This window comes from Amia ocellicauda, chromosome 23 (assembly GCF_036373705.1).
Source record: "Amia ocellicauda isolate fAmiCal2 chromosome 23, fAmiCal2.hap1, whole genome shotgun sequence".
Lineage (NCBI taxonomy): Eukaryota > Metazoa > Chordata > Actinopteri > Amiiformes > Amiidae > Amia > Amia ocellicauda.
Genome location: NC_089872.1, coordinates 12,993,496 through 13,021,434, shown reverse-complemented (window position 1 = coordinate 13,021,434; position 27,939 = coordinate 12,993,496). Strand labels below are relative to the sequence as shown.

At 39.3% G+C, this 27,939-nt stretch overlaps 1 protein-coding gene across 3 annotated transcripts in view; it reads right to left on the bottom strand.

The window, feature by feature from the left end:
- wdpcp (WD repeat containing planar cell polarity effector) overlaps nucleotides 1–27,939 on the bottom strand; it is a 71,057-nt gene that overhangs the window by 33,763 nt on the left and 9,355 nt on the right. For 2 of the 3 annotated variants that reach the window (XM_066696855.1, XM_066696854.1), the window contains exons 2-9: nucleotides 14,677–14,761; nucleotides 13,161–13,205; nucleotides 10,566–10,616; nucleotides 7,565–7,635; nucleotides 7,208–7,267; nucleotides 5,962–6,076; nucleotides 3,646–3,779; nucleotides 1,664–1,855 (exon numbers count right to left, since the gene is read on the bottom strand). In XM_066696855.1, the coding sequence (XP_066552952.1) occupies nucleotides 1,664–1,855; nucleotides 3,646–3,779; nucleotides 5,962–6,076; nucleotides 7,208–7,267; nucleotides 7,565–7,635; nucleotides 10,566–10,616; nucleotides 13,161–13,205; nucleotides 14,677–14,737 (729 nt within the window). In that variant the 5' untranslated portion in view covers nucleotides 14,738–14,761. Of the gene's footprint in view, nucleotides 1–1,663; nucleotides 1,856–3,645; nucleotides 3,780–5,961; nucleotides 6,077–7,207; nucleotides 7,268–7,564; nucleotides 7,636–10,565; nucleotides 10,617–11,569; nucleotides 11,808–13,160; nucleotides 13,206–14,676; nucleotides 14,762–27,939 lie in introns of those variants that run through there. The other variant, XM_066696856.1, reaches the window with a different exon arrangement.

The following is a 27,939-nucleotide window of genomic DNA, read 5'->3' as shown; positions in this document are numbered from 1 at the left end:
GACTGCAGGTGGAACCTAGCAAATATTTATAGAATTGCGATTTTCCTTCCTAAGTTCTACCCTACATAACATCTTAAAATGTGTTCATTCATCTCAATGACTGAGACTTACTGAGCACCCAAAGAGCAGCAGTGGGTAAATACAATGCCAATGCCCCACTCACATTCACATTAAAAAAAATGAGGAACTTGGAGAGATTAAATTAGATTGTGATGAAGCGTCTCAGAGACCTCACCCTAAAATTCCGGGTGAGCTCTGATATTGGCCTGCTGATTAAAGAAACTGAGTAATTCACTTTCCTAGTGTCCAGGAAAACACAATAATAAATTGATTCATCTTACCAAATGAAAAAGGATTAGAAATGCACTAAATCTCCAGCGAAAGACAATGGGGCATGTTTGGAGTGAACACACTATCAAGACTAGCACAAATAAACTGATTGGTGAAATTAAGCAAGATACGAAATAAAATGTATATTTTGTAAATGTTTAAAGATTATTAAATATAGAAACCACAAGTCATTAAAAATGTTAAATGTCTGTATAATTAAGCACATTTTTTTTCTTGCTATGGCGGTGCTTATCAGTAAGGGGTAGGGATAAAGACCACATAGGGAACTAAATAACACTTTTAAATGCTAGAGTCTAAGTAGAAAATTGGCTTAGCATGCAGATAGAAAACTTAACAAAAGAAACATATATATAAGCTTGAAGTGATTGAAGTCCCTGTCTTTCTGATGAGAAAAGTGTTTGATTTACTCCATGGGTCTTACATAAACTGCTAGCTTAATTTCACACTGTGGATCTGAAAATGACAACAAACACTTTAATTAGAAATGATGCAAGGAAGGACTTTAATGTTCTTTAAGCGTAAAAAAAAAAAAAAAAAAATAGGTGAAGGACTAAGATAAATCCTCTGCATACTCCAAACAGACTAAATATACTGCATCATTTTGCATTTATTTTCATAACTCGCATATGAAATTGGTAACGCTATTTCCACTCTGCAAAAATGTTTGCATATATTTAAGAAGCACTCTGCTATCTTACTAAGCTGCTCAGTAATTTGGGATCGTCTGCATTGAACATCAAATTATTTGTCTATAAACTCAAGCGGCGGTGCACACTATCGGTTAGTTCTGAGGGCTGGGTTTTGACAAACTCTTTACTGAAATCACAGCTTATTTATCAACTCCATGCCACCCTGGAGACATTTAATTTATCATCAATAATTAGCATGAAACTGTAAAAAAACAAAACAAAAAAAACAACAACAACATTAATTTGTCAGACCAGGAATGTATATATTCATAATATAAGGACACATATAAACACTCCCCAAATATGTTTGAGGTGCATTGATAAAATCTATTATAACTTAATTATTATTTGTATATGAGTTTTGTTACTATACCTATATATCTGGAACAATGCACTAAGCTTCCAATATCTGTATAACAACACAACCACAGTTATATTCAGAGAGCAAGAGACAAAGACAGTTACCATTGTCTTTCAGTGGAGATGGCCCTCATAAGCCATTCTATTATTTAAGAGGTTATGCCCTATTTATTAATTGACCTGTAGTTTTGCATTTTTAGAATTTCATCCATGGCCAAACAGGCATTTACATAAATTGTCCAGCTCACGCGGCAGCGCCGTACCTTCAGGCTAGCGTTTGCACAGCCCAGCAGCACCAGGTTGGCTCGGTCTCTCTCGCTGGAGATGGGAGACCAAGGCCAGGCATCATCATTAACTGTTGGCCACCAGCAAATAGCTACATCCTGCAAGCAGTTTACAGCCACCCGCCGTTCCAGTCTGCGTCCAGCAGGCCCAGGCAAATCCACATAGGAGACCTAGCCCAGCAGAAGAACAGGGCAGCATTAACAGGACAGATACGCTCCCCAGCACCTTCCACTGATTATTAAGCAAACAAAAAACAAACACACACAACCAATACAATCAATATGGCTGACCATGTATTCATTTTTATTTTCAGCCCCAAAGTAAATGTTATTTTTATTTTTCTTTCAAGTCTTCTTTGTACGTTTATGTAAATAATAGCAATCATCAAAACAATGTATTTATTTTGAAATCTAGTACTGACATTTGTTTTTAAATATTTATTTAATAAAAGTCCAATTTCCAGGCTGTATCTGTCATCCAAACAGACTCCAGTCAGGGTGACACATAATGCCTTCTCTAACAGATGTCAACAGCTCTATCTGGCTGTTACTGGGTTTATTATTGAAGCAATATGGTTTTAAGTTGCAGATGTTCAGGGGAAACAGAGAGTGTGGAGAAAAAAAAAAAAAAAAAACATGGGCAGCCAACCATTTGGATGGGGAGCAAAGCCCAAGTTATATATAAAAAAAAAAAAAAGAAAAAAAAAAGGGGGGGGGGGGTTGTGGCGAGAAAAACATGGAAAAAAATGAAAAAACAACAACTAAAATAACAAGCCGTAGATATAGATTGCAATGCATTCCTAGCCAAGGAATTAATGGTAGTTTTGATAGCAGAAATAACTAAATAAATGAAATAAAATAAAATAAAATAAAAAATGTCATCTCGCCTTTGCTGGTCAGCAATAATCAAACCACTTTCTGGGGATTAGGCTCACAGCTTAGCCTACTGGACCAAACACTAGCAGAGGGCAGGGGGTCCCCTTATCAGGGAAATGCTTCTGGAGCCAGTCTCACTACAGGATAGATTGCTTTCATATTCCCGTCTGCGTGGCAACAAAGGATGACGGTAATGCGATAATGCCAGAGTGCAATGGGTGTTAAGGACCCGATGCATTTATGTATTGTATTTAGTAAATAATCAGACTCATCCAAATTGTGATCTCACCACTCCGTTCGGGCCATTAAAATGGGGTTAATGCTTTAAAAAACCCTTGCCGAATTTATGTGGCTAAATAAAAAGGCTGCTCTATTTGCTCAAGCACAGTATTGTTGACCTCTGCATAACCTGAATGAATACCAAAAGTGAAGAAATCTGTGCAATTATGGCGTTAGCCTTGTACCTTAAATGCAGATCTTCTCTGTTTTTTTTTTTTTTTTTTCCCCTACACTCAAATATTTTAGACTTTGAAAACCAGCTTACATTTACAGACGCTGAGCCTGGATGAACAAAACGCGGTGTGTGTACGATTTAACGTAACGGTGGCCAAACCCGAATCCCCTTTCCTCACCTCAGGGGGAAATTAAAAATACTCAGTGACTGGACCACTTAATATTATCCAAAGACACTATTTTAAAATACTTGTATATTAAAAAACAAAGTGAAATTTAATTGAGAGACGTTTTTTCAAACAAACAGTAATATTTCAATTTTCTGCCTTGTTTTATATACAGGTGGATATTCATATTTTAACCTGTGTTACATAATCTTTGCTAAAACACATACATTTAGTTTTTTTTTTAATGAATCAATTATAACAGATATATTTCATATATAGTTTTATTGTGTATTAATTTAAATGCAACACACTGCCCTCATAAAATTTCAAATTGAGATCCTCAATGATTGTTCTAGGAAAAAAACAAAAAGCCTGTTTATTGGGTCCAGTAAAAGGTAGTCTATGCTTAATTGTGTTTTATTCCTTCAGGTTATTAACTTGAACATAGTATAAATGTAATTATACCTTAAGTTCTGAAAAGGAGAGCTTTTCCAACCTCTTGCTGATGTCTGGAGAGCTTTGCTTCTTTGTCAAATGGATGTAACAAACCTTGTTTTTCTCCAGGAATGTCAAAATCATGAATCTGTCAGTGAGTACAGCTGCAGGGGAGACAGACACACAAATCAAAAACCAGATCTGTTCAATACAACTTAACATAAAGCCGAGATGCTCAGAATGTGCTTTCACATCCCTGTTTGAAAAACGTTCCCCAACATACACAACAATCTCTAAACTATCTTGTTTTGAAAGATATTCACAGCTGCGCTTGATTTCACACCAGTCGTTCCCTCACATACTGCACAGAGCAGATACATGAGCTGCCAAAACGATATGAAAGCATCATCAGAAATTGATGTTTGATTGCTGTGGATTTTAGTGGCTGTTAAACTGTGGTATAATTACCCTGAAGGGTGCAGGGTGTTAAATTAAAAAAAAATGTACTTGATCCAGCTAAACTGCTTGTGAACAACATCTATAGTGATAAAGCAATTAAGCCCCTTAAAAAATTAATCTGTTTATAAAACCAATTAAACAGATAGAAATGTGCTTTTGGAATTTCCTGTTTTGCTTAAGAGAATATTGTACCCTACATTTTACCATCCAAAAACTAATTAGAATGACATTATGAATATATATGTATATATTTTAACCAAAGAGTACGATTAAGTAATAACTGAACACAGAAGAAATACAACATCTTCAATTGAATTCAATTGTTGCTAATTTGTTATGTATGTATGTCATTTTTAAATCCTACGATTTTTAACAGAGCTCTTATAAAGATGGACATTTGCCGTCAAAATTACAGGATTTTTTTTTTTTTTTTAATCATAATTCAGCATGGTATGAGTATCAAAATCAGTAATGATTGGACAGATTTAAGTTATTATTTTTCTGATCGGGGGTAGGGACTGCAAATTGAATTGCGTACGCTGCACCGCAAATTGGGAAAATAATAAACAGGGAAGTTCAGAACAGAAAGAATATGGACCATAACATTTATACACTGGCTGCTGTTGAAGATGAGTGCTAGTCAGAGATACATACAGTTAGGGAAGCATGAGAGAAGGGGTCCTGTCTTCTTGTCATTCTGCTCGGCGCAGTCCATACGGGGGCTGCGGAGCCTCAGGTGTACAGGGTATTGTTGAACAGATGCACAGATGACTCCCAAGAGCACATGCCTCCATTCTTCCCCAGTAATTAGTTCCTCTATTGCAGTGAATGGACAATTGTGGTCTTTCTTTATGGGCTGCCGTGAGACTGTAGGGCTGGGGGTCTCAGGTGTCAGGTGAGTTGTGGGGAGGGGATGTTGCGTGTTTGTGTGTGTGTTTGTGTATGTGTGTGTATGTGTTTGTGATGGGGGCTCAGCTGTGATAGTAGGCAGGGTGTTCCACTGTGTCACAGCCTGTTTTGCCCCACTGTCAGACCAACGGTTTTATAATCACTTCGTTTTACTGCAGTCTTTCCAAAGAATACTGTCATTTGGCAACATTCATACTGACTGAACAAACTCAATTATATAAGCAAGAAGCCCTTTGAATTGAAAAGTCTTGGATGTTTTTTCAGAATCAAAAATACTGCTAAAGATGAAATGTAGATTTAACAGTGCTAGAGTATAAACCTGTATTCAGATCCCAGGTCAATGTATTTTAATGTCCCTAAAGGAAATCCATTTTGTGCATTTATCCACATCAGCCTTCTACTCATGTAAATGCAGTGCTGTTTATGGGAACTAAGGTACCCTCTCCGACTGTTTAATTTAGCAAGATACCCCTTGCACACAATTTGTTTGTGTGTGTGTGGAGTGGGGAATTATTATCCATTAATATACACCCTTTGACCACAAAAAAATAAAACGAAACAAAAACACTCAAACTCAGGAAGGATCGATACAGAAGGAGCTGTAGGCCTCTGCTTAACTCACAGTGAGCCCTGGACTGATGGAAAAAACACATGCACTTTAAAGTATACCAGAGCAGAGGAGGATAATGAGAACAATTAGCAGACCAGTGAAGACTCTAAACTTACATCACCTTCATTATTACACCAGTAGCCCTTCGATCCCAAGGAACTGAATTATGAAAAAGAAAAAAAAGAAAAGAAAAAGAACTCTCTCAAATTCAGCCTGTACAGTCTCAAGGGTGGTGACTAAAGCAATATTTGCAATTACTTTGGTGCTCTGCGATTCCCTGGTGTCGGCAATCAGTCCACCTGTCGGCAGAGTATATTTAGCGTGCAAGTGTTAATGTAGACAGTCTGTTTGCTCTTGTGTGTAATTACCATCACTGATGGTGTCAGCGGCCAGCTTGCCCACCAGGGTCTTGTCGATTGTCACTTTTTCCAGCTGTGGCCCAGAGAGGCTGAGAGACACCAGCACACCTGAACCGAGGATCATCTGAAAACACAGACACAGCAGAGCGGGAGCCATCAGCAGCAGGACTGGGGCACGGTCTCTTAAAGCATCACCAAATGCGTGTATTCCCCAGTGTTTCCATTAAGGTGTTCAAACAAGCCTGTCAATTAATTACTGTCATATTTTCAATGGGTGCACGGGTGTGTTAAACAAAAAAGACTACTATTGTGGATCGCACAGCAGTTATGAAAATACAAAAGTACACTTAAGACTGTGGTTAAAATCTGTAACACCGTGAAATTAGTTATTATTAACACATGAGACTTCTCTCCAGGGCTTCTACAGGTTAAAGCAGAGATTCGGAAACAGGCAGCAAAACGTTTACAGGGAACTAGTATGATCTTGTACATCCCCCTAGGATAACTCACTGTTCAGAACTGAATCAAAACTAACATGTGAGGTACCGTCAAGTTTCTTCTAACATCAACTATACTTAAAACACTTTAATTCAAGAAGGTTGCATAACAAAACGTAGCATTATTTTGAAGAGAATATGCATGTGTCTATAATTGACTGAAAGCCCGAAAGTTTTCCATGTGCATCGTACATCCCAAATTCACGCTCACAAGGTACTAGGCATGCAGTCTCCTCATTTAATACACAGACTTTATCAGAAGTTAAATGGATCAAATTTTTTAATTAAACCCCCCCCTCCACCGCAACCACCTTTCCAGGAGAGTTTATCGCCACATCAGCGAGGTACCTCTCCCTGGTTTTAAAAGATGTGGTTTGGCTGAGAGGGAAGGCATTGAGTTGCTCAGTGATGCAGGGAAGGATGCACTCTGACAGCATCACTGGTGGAATTCCAATGATTGCAGCTTGAAAAACATCGGTTCTGTCAGAGACCCACAGACAGCTGATTTCAATCAAGTATAGCAGTGAAGCGGTTAACTTCACTTGAAACAATTGTGGGAGCCTAATGGAGAATGTAATCTTTTCTAAATGGTACAATCAAAGGCCTGTTTTCAAGGCATCTGGACCCAGAGCCGGGCTGCACAGATATGTTCTCGTTTCTGTATCACGGTCACCATCGTATGCCTACAGCTTATGGTGCTGAAAAGCGGTTCAGGTCTATTGGTTAACAACACACCGGCTAAGTGCAGCAACATTTACCTGACAGAAGTGCTTGTTCCTCCATTTGCTTCGAACACAGCGGCTGCTTTGGAGCAGCTCCTGAAAAGACAACAGGACACAGTCAGCCATTTCCAACCTGCGCACGGTTACCTCTCGGTGAGGTGTTTCTGATTTCAAATCGGGAGAGATTAGTGTGGTGCGCAAACAAAGATGCATCTGTTTCACGACGAGCCGCGGCATAGGGGCACTGTTACCGCCACGCTATGGCCTGATCCCTTCAAATTTTGAGGCTGTTGACAGAGGGGGAATGGCGAAGGGTTAGGGCGGGGGGGGAGGGGAGCGTAATTGTTTGTTGTCAATCTCGTAGCACTAAAAAAACAAAACAAAGAATGTTACCTCCAGCTCCTTCAGCGTGTCTCGAAGTTTCTCGGGACGCCTATTCTTGGGAGTCCATGGATGCCCGCGAGCTGGAAAGAGAGAGAAGGTATGACATCTGATACGTTTGTCATTTGACTAGTTAGGGGACATGGTGGGAGGGGGGGTAAAAAGTGCACCAGCACATAAAAGGTCATGCTAAGAGGCCGTGGGGAAAAGAACAGTATAGCTGAGGTCTTCCCTCCCCCGGGATATCGCCAGGCTTTTTACTGGGTCTGTAAGGGATTAATACATTTAATTAATAAACAATTTGTATATTGCGCCGCTGACCCACCAGAGTTCAGGAACTCTTCCCTGCAATGCAAAACCACAAATCCTCAGCCGTGCAGAGACAGTCACCACCTGTGCAGACAGGCTACTACCAGCATGGCCCGAGACGAAGGCAGGCAAAGCTAAACACAGGCTGTATCCAAGAACATGGGAGTCCTGGAATGTGGGCTCATATTTCCTCATAAGTACTACTCACAGGAAACCGGTAGCTTAAAAACATACATTGCACCCAGTAATTATGTTTTTGAGGCATTGTAAAATTAGCTCTGAATGCCAATTAGTCTGAATTGTGTATAACAGAATACAAATGCCCCATGTCGCCTGGTCATGTGAAAAAATCCTGCCCATTCCTTGGCCTAGGCCTATCCCAACTTTCCTGGTCACAAGAAGACCCCCTAACTGTATCAGCCACTTGTATATTTTACAATGTGAGTACGCATTTGTCTGTGAGCTCCACTGAGCAGCGTTATCACTTTATCTGGAAAGTAATGAAATTGCTATATTGACTCTTTTTGCTCAGTGAAGTTTCAGCCGCTAAAATCTGAAGCCATTTATTTTTTTGCCTTAAATGTGTAATGGATAAATGGTTAAGAAACGCAAAAGGCTTCTGCAAAAACCTGGGAAGGATCTTTTGGTTGCTGTCCTACTTCTGGAGCATTTTCTGCAGCTCAGTCTTCATTTTTTGAGGAAAAGAAAGTATGGTTTACTGTCCAACTGCTTTGTGATATCAAGTGAAGGTTGTAGCCTATATGTGTTGACCTGATTGTCTCCATTAGGGAGAGGATTCCCCTCGCATGGCTTCCATTTCAATTCAGAGAGCCATGAAGACCATTCAAACTGATGAAGACTCTGCTTTAAAGGAAAGTTAATTTGCTTTTTTTCTACTTTAGGGAAGATAGTTTATATCTGTGAGCAAGCAAACAGAATTTTCTTCTTCCTTTAAGAGCTTGGATTCAATTCACTTAACAGCTTGAGGGTGAAGAGTTGTGTTAACATTAAAAGGCAATAAATGGACCAGATGAGCTTGTTTTTTTTATTTTTTATTTGGGCTCAATTTACAACTGCTTATGTATAATACTATACCAATACTAAAGCAACGCTTCTGCTCTCTGCATTACATATTTCATATCCCACTTAATATTGTTCACTTGGTTTTACAAAAAAAAAAAAAAAAAAAAAGAATAAAACTTGTAATTTCCCATAAGGCTTCCCTCCAGCGAAAAAGTTAATTGAATTCTCTGCTGAGTTCAGGCACTGCATATACATTAGCATTAATGTGGAAACGAGGTCTGTTTTTTTAAGATGCTGTAATCAAATCAAATCTGTTTTTAAACCATTAAGAAATTTCCTTTAAAAGAGAAAGAAACTAAATAAATCAATTTAAATAAATAGTGAAGTGAGGGCGGCACAGAGCAGTGTGTTTGTCTCCTGATAAGGGTGTTTATATTTCCCTTCTGGGCGCCTGGTTTGAATCCAGAGCAGGTCGAGTGATTGAGAGTTATTTCTGGATGATGGCCATGCCATATTAGGCCTTAATGATTCAATAACCAGAAGGTCTGAACCCCAACACAGAGAAAGTGGGAATCCCCCAACAACCCTGCAGTCGCAGAGCAGTGGAGTGGAGAGAAAGGTAAATTAGAGGGATTTTTTTTTTCTCTCTTCAGTTTCTTTGACATCAATATTTATATTCCTAGAGCTGTAGCCTACAGGTTTAAAACAAAAGTAAAAGAAAACAAAGGAAGCAGAGTAACAAACTCAAATTTTCACTTCTTGTGTCAAACCTGACAGAATATTCTCACAGACTGCTCTAGATCTGGACATTTAAACTCAGCTGCTGTACGCTTCTTGCACTGTAAATTAGTTTCGCTCTGTACAGCACTATACTTCACTCTACACTCCCCCTTGCCTGCAGAACTGTTTTTGAAGGACAAGAAAAATGGTTCCTGTTTATATTTGTATAGAGAATCTTTTAATATATGATCTGAAGTGCTACCATCCTACCATGATAAAGTCCGAATTAGAAAGCCTGGGGGAACAGGTTTTTTTTTTTTTTTGTTAACTAATTGCTGTAAATATCTTGAAACTTGCCGATTGTGTTTTGTCCTTATATTCCACTAATATTTAAAGTAATTAAAAAAAAAAAAAAAAAAATCCCATAAGAGGCATATTTGTAAAAAAAAAAAAAACTACTGTAAAAATAGAACACAATCATAAAATGTATGTTTATTCACAGTATTTTGACTTTCATTGGTTGAGTATGTTAAATTATTACCTTTACCAGCTGTTCTAAGTGGTTAAATAGTCAGACTGAGACAAACTTTTTGGTCAGGAGTTATGATGAATCCAGAGATGGAAATATATAATTTATTTCACTATTATTTCTATAATAACAGACTCAAGTGAGCTACATTATCTTTCTCAACTCTATCTGTCCAGTCAAACACACTCTTAGCATGCCGTCAAAGAAGTACTAGTAACACAATGATCATAACATAAGATGTAAGCCATTTAATATCTTCAGTTTTTAAAAGAAAGCAAATATTAAAAAGATGATCAGTATATATACCAGTTCCTTGGCTTATTGTGCATAGCTTGTTTGTTTTTAGTTTCCATCTCAATTAACTACCACCTTTTGTCAGTGATGGAAATAAAACAGGTAAGATGTGAAAGAACATTTAAAAAGATGACTTACTTTCCAAAAAATGCTGCTTCTCTTCAAAGTAATGATGATCTGTCGGTGTGACTAAAAAAGAAAAGAAAAAAAGATGAAAATGTTTCTTGGTGCGCAGTTTTAGTAAATATTCTATGGAAATAATATCAGTGTCCTAATTTCGCCTGGCATTTTCACTTTAAAGAGTTCAGAGACCGGGGAGCAGGGTGTGGGGGAGAAGTAATTTTCATTTTCACCAGGAAGTGCCTCAACTTGGCACTGAATAAAATACTTCTGTAGCCTCAACAGGTGGGCTGGGATCATAGCGCTCCTTGTATCATCGGATAGGGAAATGGTCTGAAACTGAATCCAGGGCCGAGGCGCTTGTTCTCTGTCTGTCAGCAGCTCTCGGCAAGACAATATATTACAGCCACACCCTGGACAAAGGTGCCACACAAACCTCCTCCTTAACCTGCCCCCAAACAGGAAGCAACCTTAGCTGGAGGACCTCTTGGCCATTTAAGAAACTTCCAGGATTAATGGAATTAATCAGATAAAGAAACATTATTATACACCAAGGACCTGACTATTTTTATAAGGCACCTGCTGGGAAAGGGGCCGACCTGGTCCTTATACAATGAGCCTGTAACTCCCTCTGCTGGACAGACCATATCATAACCAGCCAGTCAAGGATGCTCAAATAATTACTGCCACACAGAATATAAAAATGGCAAAAATCAATTTGCACAGTTTCAATTATGCTGAAATGAGTCAGCCCTTTCTCTCTCTCGCGCTCTCCATCTCTCCCCCCCTCTTTCTCTCAGTTATCAAGCAATACTTTCGTAATCCTTCGAATTAAAAGGATTTCAGCAAAGAGCAGCATCTCCACTGAAGATTTTAATGAAAGGGACACCAGACTAACTCTAAAGTGCTCCAGAGAGCAAGGAAACACCCACTTGATTAAGAAACGCAAGAAGAGAAATGGAAGTAAAAGAAAACAAATTAAAGGTCCAGCCATACAAACACTTTGACAGCTTAAGACGTACCTGAAATATACATCCTTACTCCTTGTGCCATGAAAGAGGACATGCCCCCTTATTGTACTTCTTCCACATTAAAAAGTATGTTGACAAAATTACATCAGGAACCTCAAATTCGGACTCAAGCACAACTTTAAGCAGAAAGTGCATATTTTTAAACAAAATGTATTCCAAGATTACCAATTATTATGATGTATCATGATCTTAAACCCCTTTTAAACACTCCTTTGTGCATTTCTGAGGGCAAACATTCCCAAATAAATAACGCTTCCTGTTCTTCATCAAAGCACCAGTTGCGAAAATGATCAGAGGAGTGTCAGCAGCTATTGCAGCCATTGTGGTCTCGGGATCATATATTGCATCACTGGAGTGGAAGTTAAATGTACTGGTAATACTTCCGACTAACAAAAATAACAACTCCTCTGCAAGCCTAATCTATGGAATTGTATTTGTCCCTGATATCTTCTGATTATCAAACTAAATATTACAAAAACACCTGTCACAATTTTGAGCAGTGTAAAATGATTTCTTCAAGGGGAAGGAGAACAATAATCTTGTGGGACAAAAACAATACATAATAATAATCACACAAACATATAGCCATTCTTCGCTATAAGAATGTTATAATACCCAGAGCTTGTAAAGCATAATTACGCAGTTTAACCACTGAACACAAGGTTACGTTTAAGGCGGCAGACAATCTTTTTGGTATTCATTTTGAAACAATTGCTGAGGTTTAAAAAAACAAATAATAAATAATTCCCACAGGAATACTGCCTGTTAATGACACAACTAAAGCCTCATATTATGCAATACGGCTTAATTTGCTAATCTGGAACAGTACAAAATTCAACCGCTTTTTCCCTTGAAATGAAGAAGGAATAAAAAAGAAAAAATCTTACATTTTTTGCAGTTTTCTTTTACAGTAAATCTCTTTAAGTTTTACATTTTTGTCAACATTCACAGTCCTGACGAAAGCTTTACAACTAGAAGAGTGCATCCACGTCTTAACTATAGGAATATTATATTCCACGCAGTTTTCCATGAAAAATCTGATAAAAACAGTGCAAAAATGCACAAAATGAATGGAATCCTGAAGTGAACTAAAAAGAAGAGAGACTGAACTGTCTGGATTAAAAAAAAGCCTCATAATTATCCCGTACAGCGGTTTTGAGTTTAAATACAAACTATTTTGTTCTGTTCATTTTGAGAGTAAAATAAATAAATAACGACACTGAGGTTCTCTAACTGCAAGTAATGTTAGTGATTTATGTGCTACTGAGATTTTCAAAGACGGATTTCAATTTCATTAAAACATTCATATTGAGGGCTTGAAGACCATATTCTTGATATTCTTGTCACCAGCACTTAAAACAAAATGGTTTCAGTTATGTGATGTTTAAATCTGCATATTATTATACAACTTGGCACGGAAATCTGCATATTATTATACAGTATGACCTGAATAGACAGTGAACAGTAATTATAGCACTTCTGATCTAATTGCATTTCTGTAATATTATACATTACCTACCTGGAACTTAAATCATTACAAGGAAAAGGGTAAAGAAAGAAAGGAAAAAAGTTGCTTCTTTACCTGGCTCTCCTTTATCATAGTACTGATACGTGCCAATATCTGTATCTGTGGACAAAATAAACACTCACTGTTAGAAGTGAACAGATCAGCAATTTTGCACTACAGGATAAACAATCATTATCTTCCCATGTCCAGCGCCATCTGGTGCATAGTGAGAGAGATAAGAGCGGGGGAGCGCAGGGGATGGATTTGCCGCAATGGATTTTAATAAAGACGGACCACTACGCCCAACAAAGCCTTTAACCGAGGGGCGATCTTCCTTTCTGAAATGCGGTCAGCTTCTTAGAAATTGCTGATATTCTTTTTTTTCCTCTCTCATGGCATCAGAAAAAAAAAAAGGTTAGATTTTCACAGCACATCAGTTTTCCTTTCTTTAAGTCTGGGGCCATGTTGTCTTTCAACAGACCCAGTACATATGCACTGTATAACATACACAGAACACTGCACAATGACTGTGGGAGAAACTCATTTTAAGTGCAGCAGGAGCTGGCAAAACAAGTTACTTGTTATTTCATGAAAAAGAAAAACACACAAACACACACATAAAGCACTTTTTTACGATTTTAGAAATAAAATAGAAAGAACCCTAATATCAGTGCAACACAGAGACGTATGTACCACATAGCTGGCTTTGTACCACTGCCATTCGCTGAATGCTTCACCCATTGTTTGTGTGAGACACGTCTGGTGCACTGGAGAAAATAAACTGTGTGTGTGGACTGTCGCACAGAAAGGGGTGAAACCTGACAGCGTGTAATATACAGATGTACACAGACATTTTCAAGACAATACAATCATAAAAAGTTACCTGCCTAAGGTGAAAAAAAAAAAATATCTACAAAACCAAATCAACTTGATTAAAGTGTAAAGTCAGTTTCCAGTGCCTGTCCACCCTGGGCACAATGGGTTCCCCTCTTCACCTCTCTATGCATACTTGTAGGTTTAAATCCTGGTGACTCCTAGGCCCCATCCCATTCTGACCCCTGTGTGAAGCTGAAGAGCACAGGGGTTCAGGACAATGACACACTCCTGCACTATTCTCTGCTGCATTGTATTGGAGCTCTTTATCTGCCTTTATTCTGATTTTAGCAAAGCACACTATACAGTGAAGTGGACAGGAAATGTGACCTATTCGAGTCTACTATTCCAGGGCTTCTGTATGTTCTAGACAGAATCAAATCGATACATCCTATCATCAGAGTCAAGTCGTGGAATAATTTCCACTGGTCATCTTTTGATGTGCATCACTATATACAGCAAACTGGGATGTTAGCTATGACTGCTTTCAGTGAAAAGTAAATGTTCAGATCTGCCACTCGTAGCTTTGAAAACAGATTTTTAGGTGAAGCCGAAAGTATGTCGTGTTGGCAGCTTTTCAAAAAATGCATTGTGAGGAAGCAGGTGAAACAACTAAGGCAATGCAGCGAGCCTAGCGGCAGACAAGAGACAAATGCCTCCGCACTGAATTAGCATGGAAAGTAAAAAGGTGCAGACAAATGATCGCCAGATTAATTACCTCTGACATGCAAGGAACTCCTCAAGGACCACAAGTGCAGCTCAGTCAGGCAGAAAGACATCTGATTGTGAAGGGAAACTTGATTCTGTTGAAACAAGAATGGAAAAAAAAAGACAACAACATAAAAGATAACTCTCCTGATGGGTGTTAGGGTTCTCTGGCACAAGAGCTTGTAAGAGGCTACTGGAGAGTGATATGTGGACACAGAGCCTTTCTACAACCTTGTACAATTTCACACCAATGGGCATTTGCTTTGTGAGTGAAGTTGTGATATTTCCCTGAGCCAGCCTCACAGATGCCACTCGTTTGTTGATAAAAGGTCATAATTAAAGCACGACTGAGTGAACATTGAATTTAAATAAAAGAGACAGAATTATAAAGGTTTCACTTATATAGTTATAATTATGTTTTCAAACAAATTCACTATGTTCTTATTAAGAAAATCATTGAGTTTCAGTATAGTTAAATAGTTCTCAAGTTATAACAAATAAAATGCAATTTTTCCCCACAAACAATAAAATAACAGTAATTGTATCAGCATAGCGAGATACATAGGGATCTGCAGTTGCCTATATTGAATGAGCCGAGCCTGGGGTGCTCAATAAAACTGAATTCTGACTACTCACTTTTCTTTTCCTTGGTCTTTGTTAATTTGATGCCTGAGACTGGTGTGGGCCATGGTAACAAACACAGTCAGGCTCAGAGCCAAGAGGTGCCTGGAGAGCCACCCTCCCTCAGAAGTCCACAGGCCACCCCCTCCTCCTAACCTGAATAACTCCTGCTATTGGGGCCTGGGCCTCTGCCAAGTCACGCTGCCAAGATGCACTGAATCATGCCAAGCTGTGTTGCCATTTCTTTATTAAACCGGGAGAGAGAGAGAGATGTGAGTACCAATGTCTACCAGGAGTAAATCTGAGACCACCAAGGCTTGGGTCAGTCCTAACCTGAACTGGTCTCCAAAACCAGGCCTGAGGTAACTAGATACTTCAAATCCCTATTTTCCCTTTAATTCCTGCAATTAAAAGACAAACAAACAAATCAATCAAACAAAAAAAGAGCGGAATATGACTATGGTACTATCAAAAATGGGATACCCTTTTGTCTCCTGAAATATAAATAGACCTTCTGAAGCCAAATCTCAAGGTTACTGGGTTACGTCTTCCACCACATTGAGTCTGTTGTGCAAGACCTCCAGGATTTTGTTTTGTTACCCGAGTTAGTTCTGAGAATGAGCAGGACACGTTGTTTGACAGTTACTAGAAGAACTGTTACAAACGAACCGTTGACCTTTAGTAAAAAAAAAAAAAAAACAGGCATTCACTAAAAACTCCACCTAAAGCATCTGGCAACATTTCCGTCCCCCTCAGCTATTCACCAGTTATTAATTCACAATATTGCATGCAGTCCATACATTATTAACACCCAGAAAAAAGGTGGCACTGGTATCCCTTTCAAATCTCACTCTCTGGCCCCATGTGAAGAAAACTGATTGTGACTTAAGATATGGACCTCAGCAGGGCGGGATCATTGGAGCTTTGCTTGATTTTGTTTGGCTTTTAACTGAAAACGAATATGTCGAGCAAGTTTTTCATACAGCTCACAAAGCCTGACATTAGTCGTCCATCTCAAGGTCAAAACAGAAACATTCTTGAAAGCACCAACATAAACTAAGCATGTTAACAAAGGGGTCTTCTTTGCCGCTGCTGAAGGCGACTCTGGGGGAGGGTCTGTTTGGCTGATAGGAACTTTACAGCATGGTAACTGGCAGTGTCAAAGGAGAAGGCTTCCCGTGACTGGTATTTGTGCCGTTTAGAGCAGGATAACAGATAAAAGGCTGTAAGTTTCTGTCTTTTTCACTCATCGCTCTTCTTAACACAGGCTTCGGCAGCTCAGCAGCGGCGGGGCAGGCTCAGAATAGGGATCTCCGAGCACTCGGCACCCCGGGGCATCACGCGACCGCTGCTGCCGGCCAGCCCGGAGCAACCGAGGCCAACACACAGCAGATGTTACAAACAGGACAAAAAATACACAGACTTCAAAACCCACAACGAAAGCTAAATACCCCCATTCCCTCTGCTGACACTGCGGATGTACAGCTGCATTTGGAGGAGGAAAAAAAAAAAATGTGTGCATTCAGAGTAACAGGTCCTTCATTACAAGCCATGTCACTGGGGTGAGAGCTCAGAGCTTGGAGAGTCTTATCTGGTCCTGAGGTTGCAGGAAAAGGAAAATTTGCCACACTGTCCACGGGAAAAAATGTGATAAATCAGAACCTATATAAAGTGCTGCTCCTAGTATTGCTGATTAACACGTTTACGGCAATAAGAGGATTTTTAATCTATTAACAAGTTGTTTTTTTGAGAAAATAAGTCCACTTTTTTTGAGTAGGCTATTTTTTTTGCAACCCCATCTTTTAACAAACTCATATATCTGGCCAACAGCGCAGAAGATATTGAAGTTAGAGTTTGTTGCCTATTCTTGTGAAAAATATAAAATATATATATTCTCTCAAAACATTAGGCCACGTTTAAATGCAGGTATAAAATGCACTTAAAAAAAATGCCTATTGGCATTAGTGGTATTAAAACAGCAACAAGAAAGAGACAAAGCAATCATGGTCTTGGATTCAGTTAACTAGATCTAGCCTACTAACCAGTTACTGCTCAAGAATATAATATTAATAGGAATATAGAATTGAATTTAGTCAAACTTATTACATATCACAAACAGTGTGTATGTATGTAAATTTAGAAAGATGCAGCATATATAGTCTACTTAGTAAATCTCAGAAAATGAACTAGCAGTAATACAAATATGAAACCAACGCTTTGGGATACATACTTGGCATATTTTATTGCTTCCCATTCACAAAACAGATTCACTCCCTAAGTGTTTCTTAAAACAATTTGATTGGGAAATGGGAAGCAGCTGTTGAGTGTAAGATTTGTAGTAGAGAACAAATTGGTGGTCTTTAATTGCCCACACATTAGCATGCATTCATGGGCTAATGGGCTAATAATATTCTTGGTTGTAGTTACATGTATTTTAATATGAAAAGCAGGAGAGCCTGTGTGTGCAGTGTGTGTGCAGTGTGTGTGTGTGTGTGTGTATGTAGGTGGCGGGGGGGCTGAAACAGTTTTCAGACCTAGCATATGAAAGCAGACTGCCTAAAAGTCCCTGAACCCAAAGTAAAGGAAAACATTGCCCTAGGAACCCTGAGTTTCCTGCATGTCCCTCACAAGGAGTTTAGTCACAATGTCAGCCCTTCAGCTGATTTCCTTGCTTAACTACATGCACGCCCTAAACATTCTTCCTTCAAAGGAAAATGTAATTACTTTTTCTAACAAAGACAACTCAAGTGCTTCTTTGAATTCTGACAAGCTGTCATTCGCACCTGACGCAACTCTCTTTTCCACTCCTGTGCGCCGGCGAGGCTGCAGGCTGTGGTGAAGCCCACTCCTGATTTGTGCTGAACCGTGAAGAGAAGCCAGGGAAGGCGCACAGGGCAGGACCAGTAGATCACGTTTTCCTGGACTCCTCCTGGTCTCTGTTGCGTCAGGCGAGGGGCACTCTGCCACCTGCCCTTCTCACCAGAGCCAGACATCGCCAGAGGGACATGGGCGTTGCTGGTTGGCGGCTGATACCAAACCTCTGGGCCAGACAGACACTCTCAGCCGAGTTCCAGCACACAGAGGGCTGGGAGCTGTGCCACCGGCTTATCTGGCTGGGCCAATCAAGCATAGACAATGCCTTAACATCCAGCTCTGCCGGCGAAGCTTATCTCCTCATGTTAAGGAACAGTGTGCCATGCGGTTGCTTTAATCCTTACTAAAAAGTGACCATTCGTTGAACATGCTGGGGAGCTGCTGTAAAATTGTGTTCCAATCGCGCTGGAGCTCAGCCGCTGGAGCTGACGCTGGTCTTCTCAAGCAAAGTGGAGACAATTCACGTGAAAGGGTTACATGCAGTATAGAGCACGCGCGGATGCATGTAAGGAACCACAATATAGGGAGTATAAGAGGCATCACCCAATATAAGTGGTTTGAATGTTATTAATCGCTGAAGGTTAAAGACTTCATAAATAAATAAGTCACAGCTGATGCCATATCTCAAGGGAGAGAAAACAGTCTGAGTGGGGAGCAACACTTGAGAATCAACTGGGCAGAAACAGAGCAGAGAGGGGCCACCAGGACTGCCATTACAGACACTGCTGTCGAAGCTGAGAAATGACCAAATGACTTCAGTTTCAGTGGCACTGGACAAGAAACTATCAATGTCATCATAGGCAACAGAGCAACTAGAGCTGAAGACCAATGAGCAGAGCTGTGCTTAGCTATCTGAGGGTCTGTTCAGTTCTCTTCTGTTCTGATCATCTTCAGGGCTAAAATGTTACATATTTCCTCCTGCCCCTTCTGTTGTCTGAAACACATTTAAAATCTAGCCATTAAGGGCTTATGCAAAGCGAACATTTCCCAAGGACCTGGGAAGTGTGGGAATTTGTGGTAATGCCTTCTAAATCCTGGTCTTGGTTTAAGCAGATAGGGAAGTGGGAAGTGCCACGTGAAATGGCATCTGACGTCTTTATTATTAAGCATGCCGTTTAGAGCAGGATAACAGATAAAAGGCTGTAAGTTTCCGTCTTTTTCACTCATCGCTCTTCTTAACGCAGGCTTGCACAGCTCAGCGGTGGCGGGGCAGGCTCAGAATAGGGATCTCCAAGCACTCGGCACCCCGGGGCATCACACGACCGCTGCTGCCAGCCAGCCTGGAGCAACCAAGGCCAGCACACAGCAGATGTTACAAACAGGACAAAAAGTATACAGACTTCAAAAGGCGAAAGCTAAACACCCCCATTCCCTCTGTTGACTGTGCTGATGTACAGCTGCATTTAAAAACAAGAATCTGTGCATTCAGAGTAACAGGCCATTCACTACAAGCCATGTCACAGGGGTGAGAGCTCAGAGCCTAGAGAGAGAGAGAGAGTGATAGAGATAGAGAGAGAGAGAGGGGGGGGTCTTATCTTGTCCTGAGGCTGGACAAAGGGAATTGGTCAAGAAAGCGATATGTATATTGGCATAAAAAAAATGGTATTGAGGAAAAAATCGTGAAAAAAATAAGTACCGCAGAGCTTCCCATTTTTCGTCCATGTCTTTGTTTGGCACTACGGAATACTAAACAGTAAACCCAGCGATGAAGGATGAGAACTCCAGAGAAAAGGCTTCACAATGGGTGGAACTAAAATAAAATGTGCAACTGAACTGGCTTCAGAATTTTGAAAAAATAAAAAAGAAGAAAAAGGTCAAGTTTTCTCTCTGAACATTCACGGGACTGTGATCTCTCGCTTTGAAATATGACTGACAGGATTGAGAGATCTTCAGAGTTGTTGTGTAATCTGCAGAGGCCTCTTACAACCTATACGTTAACATTAACCCTACATGTTAGAATAGTAATGGTGAGGTTAGAAACAGATTTACATTTTTGGACTAGATCTTTGACATAGCAGATCAGATTACCACCTACTGATCAATAAAGTAATGACAGCATAGTAAAGTTTACATTTCAAGACCAGAGCTGAAAGATAGAATGCAGAGAACTCACATGAGAACTGACTGACGACTTCCCATTGTAGCAGTTTTTACTGTTAAGTAAAAGCCATTGACAAGAATTCATTTGGAGTACCATGTATTACAAACTGACTCAGTCATCTGTTTACTTAGCAATTTCATCCCCTCAAAAACTTCTAGGTTTTTTTTCCACTAGGTTTTTTATCTGCAAAATATTTAAGTTCACACATGGGGCCTAATTTCTAGCTATAGGCTATGGACAGAATGGCACATTTTAGCACTCTTGCGTTGCTCAACAGCTGTCAAGACAAATGATAATCCCTATCCTGGGGTTTGAGATTAGCCCGTCCAGCAGTCCCTGCTGGGGGAATTGGTGACCTGTGCAAGTGAACATTTCTATCTACCTGTCCAAACACATGGCTGGAAATTAGTTTGTCTTAGTTTACAATTAAAGAGGCTGGTGTAACTTCAAAGCACAAAAACAGAGCCATATTCTCTTTCAACTCAGCTGCAACAGAAGGGATTTTTCTCCCCTTAGATCTTGACTTCAGTAAATATCCCCCGTGAAGGAAATAAGACCTGGGCAAGATATTTTGGTGTTAAATATGAACTGCACTTATTAGACACAGAACCAACTGACCATTTCATAATGGGTTCAGGAGTTCAAACACCACCAACAGACTGAGGTAATTTTGGCCTAAACTCACTTGACAAAGAGAACATGATGGAATGAGCCAATGGAATGAGCCAAAGAGCTGCTGCAAAGGTGGTGTCAAGGGGTGGAAAAGGGATGTAAAGCAACGAATGCTGGGAAAGCCACTTATGCTTGGTAAGGTGGAAGTCAGGTGTGAGATTGGGGGTGTCTTCCTCAGGAAAACTTCAGCTTGAAACTCCATTTATCAACCCAAACAATGAAGAAGATTGCAGACTGACTTCATTTATATTGTTGTTTCACTGGATGATAGTGCAGCATTTGATTTTATCATAATATTCTACATATTTGTTACCTGGTTTGGGACTTATATGTAGTAAAATAAATTCTGCTACTCTTGGAATATTCTCTTAATCTCCTAGATTCTTGACATTCAGTGTTTCTATGGGTCATGTATTAAGCCCTTTATTTTTCAGTATTTACATACTCCATCATTGCTGTTTGGACTGATTGCTGTCCAACTGAGGACATTCATGAGGACATTCTGAAAACACTTTACACTTACATAGGAGGGCATGGACTGATCATATAATTCACAGCAAAAGGTGATTGTGAATCAACTCAGAGTTATGCAGAACTCAGACAATTAGTGCTGTAACAACAAAGTAATCAAATGACAGCAAAAATGCAGGACAGTGTATTCCTTAAGGCAAGAACTGGCAAAATGAAATACCTCTAAAACTAAGCAAGAAGGTTTGCATTGTACAAAAAGAGAAAGGCTTCTTGTGACTAATAGTTTTGAATGCCTGCCCTTCTTGCTTCAAGTGAACCTAACATCATAAAACCAATAGAGTAAGGTTACTTTTGTCAAGGTGCCCTGTCAAAGCCAGGCCCATCTCACAGACTTCCATCACAGGGAAGTGAGACAAGGTCATGTATAAATAGACTTTTTAGTATTCCATCAGGAAAAAGCTGTCCCTGTCTAGAAGCATGGATTAGTCTCCATGCCTAAGAGATCTGACATTTTCCTGCTTAATAATTAAAGATTAAATTAATGACTCCTCATTTATTCCCCACTTTTTTGCTGCCACTTCACATTTCCCCATCAGCCCTCCCCACCTATTTCACAGCTGTAATGACTCTTAATACCACCAGCTCTTTAGTGAGTAATCATTTCATTTCTGTTGCTGTGACGTAAAAAAAGGAAAGAAAAGAAAGAGAGAACTCACATAATGGAATCTTCAGTGCTTTTAAAGCTTGTCCCCTTGGCAACCCTTGAATGTCTCCATTAGTTTTGCACTCATGAGGACGAATCCCTTGAATTCAGCAAATCCCTGTTCCACAGCGCCTCCTATTGGGAGTAGTGGGCAGGATTGCTGCAGGTGTCCCTGAGTTTACAGACTTCTGACTTAATTAGGTCACAAATGGTTGAAACCAATGGAGCGCACCTGTCTCTGGCTTTGATTAAAAACAGGAATGATCTCTACTGGGTTCTCTATTTTTCCTGCCACATTATCTACCTAAACACATACTACTCTCTCCTCATTTATATCAATGCACTTAAATCAAATACGACTCAACAAATTATGACCAAATAAATCAAGAAAATTAAACCCTGCTCTACAATAAAAGCCTGAGAGAAACAGAACTAAAGAAATAAAGAAATAAAGAATAATCTGAAAAGCAACTGTGTCCCAACAAACCTTTAATGCAATTATGACAATTGCTCTCGTGGTCATACAGAACGATAGTTAAATCTGATCTATGGACATACTATATTAATGGAATTTAGAAGTGATTAGATTAAACACAGAAAACTGAAAGGAGATTGAGAAAGGTTTGACTGTGGTGTTACCTTCTTGTATACATGAACAGCACCCCCATGCTTGTAGCGCTAAAAGCAGACTAATTAATGCCTGTGTCCGGCGCCGAGCTGCCACGAGATCTGTGCCCAGGTGCAGCGTGGGAAAATCACAAGGATTACATTCAGCCCTGTCAGACTACATTCAACACAAGGGTTTAATTTATACCATTTCCTATTAAACAGGAAACCAATTTAAAATCCCAACAACACTTGTGGACTGTTTCTAATTAGTTTTTTGACACTCACTAATAACAACCTAACTATTAACTGATAATAAAAAAATAATAATAATTAAAAAAAATAATAATAATAATAATAAACTATTTCCTATAAGTATTTCTGCTAATATCGGAAATATTATGTGTAAATATACTATACTACATTAGATGTCAAACCATCACATATATTATGCTATGAGCACAGATTAAGGTGGAGACCATTATTCAGCATTGATTTAGTCTAAATGTCCTACACTTCATTAGAATGTTTTAAGCCCTGTCTAATATAAATTTAAACAGTGTTGAATATCCTCATAAAACCGTTGCTGACAAATCTCAAGCACTGTGTATTTAAGCCTCAGTAATAAAACTGCAATGCAGCAGGACTCTTATCTCTGTCCTTGAGGGGACTGTCATTTTCTTACAATGGTAGTAACAAGAGCAAGAATTAAAACAAAGCAATGCTTTGGGAAAACAAAGAACCAATGTCACAGATCAAAATTCTGTATCAAGGGACAGGTGGTGGTTGCCTCAGAGCACTGTACAGTAGTTGATAAGTTCAAATTAAAACAGATCATGTTATGAAGGTCAGATCTGTAGCTTCTCCATAGTGGTTGATAACCTCGGCACCACTGGAAGTTATCTGAGCAGAGGGATGAAGTTGAAATTCCCGATACAGGCGATTATCAGCGTGAAAGGAACATGACTGGAGTGCATGTGGGTACGATGGAGATTCATACACATAGTCAAACCCCTCAGGTAATGAAGTGCTGGAATACCATGGCAGATAAACATCATATTTACTGGAATAAATATGAATTATATATATATAATTCATATTTACTCCAGTAAATACGATGTCCAGCACATCCATGATATAGAATATATATTTATTTTCACAATATTACAAACATAATAATAATACAAGTATGTATTACAAAAATTGTCAACTCAACTTTGAAACCTCCCAAAATTAGCATGTGCAAATATGTAGGCTTAATTCTGTCCAATCAGTTTCTTCTAGTTGAAATAGCATGATAGAAGTATTCCCTATGTAGCCATTTTATTGCATCAGCAGAAGTAAAAGTTGCTATTTTTCATATGCATAATTATATAATATTATTATAAATAATCACAAAATATATTTGAATTAAAATGGGGGGGGGGGGGGGTCTGTTTTTTACTTACAGCAATCACATATCATCTGTAAACCTTCAGTAAGTTGCTATTATTAGTAGTGGTAACATTACCTCCTCAAAGAAACCTTGTGTCAGTGCAACCACAATACAGACAGACCGGTTTATGGTACCGATAGGTTAATATGATATGACCAGAAATTAACATTTAAAACATTTCAGTTCTGTCATTAGCCCAGAATTACAAATACTTCTTCCAAAGCTGCAATTCATATCCGCTCCTTCACAAGCTCTGTCAGAAAGTCAAATGTACCATTTAAGAGCGACAAAGTATCTCCGCTGAAGAATGTACTCAAGAGCGACACACCTATTGAAGAGCAGAAGGACAATGTGGCGCCAGCCGTAACACTGAAAGAAATGTGGAGGTTGGTAAAGTAGAGCTAAATTAACCCGGGGAAAATACCTCATGCATACAATCCGTACGCCAAGTGGAGTGGTTATAGAGATACTCCTGTGAGAGACAAGCTATTGACTAACAGAAAGGATAATAGGATTATGGACAACAAAACAAAATGAGCTAAAGGTAATACTATTCGTTCAGGAGACATGTACAGTGTGTGTATCAATCACGGCCCTGACAACATTAATGAAGTCCAACACTCAGTGTACAACCGATACTGCAGACGAGTCTCACTGGCGGCAGGAGCCATCTGAAGGGATGGGTGTGAAAAGTTGAGAAAGGTCAAAGAGGATCCAGCTATAATTGGCTGGGACTTCGGGTGCGCTCCGAGTTAAAAGTTGAAAAGTTCATGCAAAAGTGTAAGATGGGACCTCAGGCCAGAGATAGAACACAATACAAGGTGAGAAAGGGGGGACGGGATTCGTGTAATCATCAATCTATGAAACTGGAGAACTACAAAAGACTGAATAACCAGATTACACTCTGACACGGGAAAAGACGTCATGTTTACTACGGGAAATCGTCACGTACAGAGCAATGCAGGTATGGTGTCGTGGCTTTCGTCAGGCACTGGGAGATATGCTGAAGATGAAGCCTTTTTCATGTGCTGTACTGTTTCAAATATTGAAATAGAGCGCTATCATATTGCATGTCCCAGAAGCACAGTCTCCAACGCTTCTCTTAATGTTTCTCACTGGCAGAGATTGGGATCCCTTGGACAGCCATTTTCTCAAAGAGGAAATGAAACGTTACATGCAATCAAAATGTCAGGTATACTACTGAATGAAAGGAATCAGACACTTTGTAAACAAAACCTCTTTTCAGCATAAACAGTGCATACACACACAAACAGTGCAGTGATTGATGTCAGTCTTAGAAAACATTAGTAGTTACAAGGATCTATAAGAAGTGGTTGTTTATTTAATCTAGAAGGACTACAGAAAGAGGCGACAAAGGCTTGGCAGAAATACCAGCAACATCTTATACAACACAGTTAGGCAGGATTAGCTGAAGAATGCCCCCTTCAGCTGCGTTTGACAACCTGCCATGTTATTTAAAGCTTGACATACAGTATTTTCTGGAACATTAGAGAATTCCTATCATATAAGTCATCTTGTTTGTTTCGCCGTTTTCTTTTCTGAACACAGTCATTTTACGGTTATTATCTCAGACACTGCTAAAGCCATGAAAAACAGAAGAAGAAAAAAAAATTAATTAATCTGGTAAATGCAATCAATGTTTAATTTCAATTAGTCTGTAATGAATTTCTCGGGCAACAATGGCAGACTAAACAGTGAGCTCAAAACAAGAAACCTTTGATAATTACAATGTCATGGACTAGACAAAAAAATGTTTTGCTTTTAATATTGTTGTTTATTTTCTTGTTTACTTTCTGATTTTTTAACAATGGGAAGAAAAAAAAAAACATGGCTTTTTAAATCAATACTAATGTCTGACTGGCTTACCACCAGTTACTCTGTATACATGCCATAGGCCAAAAATGTCAGTGAGACCCTGTACACTGTACACATTTATCTCCTATATATTTATTATTTTAATTATGTGTCTGTTTGTTTTTTATAAGGTAAGAGGATAAGGGGGGAACATATATGTGGCTGAATGGCCTACCAAAAATATACTAATACGGCCTTTAAGAGTATTTTAGTAGGGAACACTGCTCTATACAGAAATTACTCTTTCATGGAAGAAAGCAGAAGTCTGGCAGAAGATTGCAAGTCCTAGGGAACAGGGTGATGGTGTGTGGAAAGGGCTGAATTGCGCAGCTCCAACTGAGAGCTCCAAAGAAAATGCACAAGAGTTCGGGAGTGTCTCTGAGCTCCTCTCAGGCATTCTGGGTGAACAGTATCAAGGCATTGAATTTGCAGGTTTAAGCAGGGCCCAGCGGAGAGCGTGCTTCACAGGGTTTGCTGTGCAGCCTGAAGCTGAGAATGCAATTGGAAAAGGGGGATTGAATCAGAGTCTTTTCTTTTATTCTCCTTCCAGAGCTCAGGTTGGAACAGTGATGATAACCTTGAACAGGCCTATGGGGTCAGGTCTGCGAGCACAGCAGCACCACCGCTGAGCTAGAGGAGCCCCTACATCCCACTGATTTACTGGGGAGGCAGCTCTCGTATCTGGAAAAACGGCTTCTCTGTTTTATTTTGGTTTTTAAGAAACTGCTGAATAATAATTCACATCCTGAATGAACTCAAAATACACTTTAATTCCAAACCATACACACTTACATTTCTATGTAGAATTTGGTTACTAAAAAAGAAAATTAAAAAAAAAAAAAAAATCAATATTCAAACTTGAGATTTGAATCACTGACAAAGTATGTGATGATGGCAGCCATCTTTCAATTTTAACCAACCATATAAATAACTTTATTCTAATATCTATCAAAAGTTCAGAGGCCTGCTGTTACCACTCAATAGTTGGGTTAAGAACTGAAAGCCTTGTTAGCACATAGAAACAGGAAAGAGCTAGGCTTTTCTTATGAACTTATTTAAACCATGACAAAGATGTACAATATTAGAACTAAGGTTTTAAAATGAAATTCAAATTTACTCCCTATAAAATGAAGAAAGATTAGTTTACTGGAACAAATACTCAGTACTCTGGATTAGGCCAGGTAACAGTAAAATCTGTTCCCATCTGAGATCCGTATAAATAGGCCACAAGTGAATCGCACCAGCAGCTTTGAGATACCGGTACACAAAGACTTTGTAAAGGCCCGAGTTGTGACCGCTTGCAGGTTTATGTAATAGTTTTCTGAAACAAACAGAACTATTTCAATTACTCATTCAATTATGGTCTCACCAGCTGACCACTGTTTTCCCCTACAAGGGGAAACTGCAGAGGACGCCAGACTCGCTTCTGGGATCGCAAAGATTAAAAGCATTCCTCCCAGGATAGAGGGGCTATTTGAGATTAGCTCAGCCACCCTTGCCACATACTCCGACGTCATGCCACAGTCTTATGAAACTAGTTGCTGCAATCCCACTTGGGCTGAGAAAAACAACTGAGCTAAATTAAAGAAAACAGGCATTGGACAATACGGGTCTTAATAATAATGTTTTCATTGTAAGTTTGTTTTTACATTATTTATTTGCCCTATACAGCCCAGACACAGGTCAGCTATGTCTTCCATTGATATGCTCCTTCACACATAGGAAAAGTAACAAATTTCGATTGGTCTCTTTTGTGTTTTGTGAAACGTACAAATGGCGCAATACGGTTCAGTTTACTGGACCCTCAAAGGCCGCCAATTGCATCTAGTCGCTATTGGAACCTCTTTAGAAAGGTCAGGACGGAGAAACTGCGTGGGAGCAATAAGTCAGGGGCACTAAGAACATCTGCAAACCT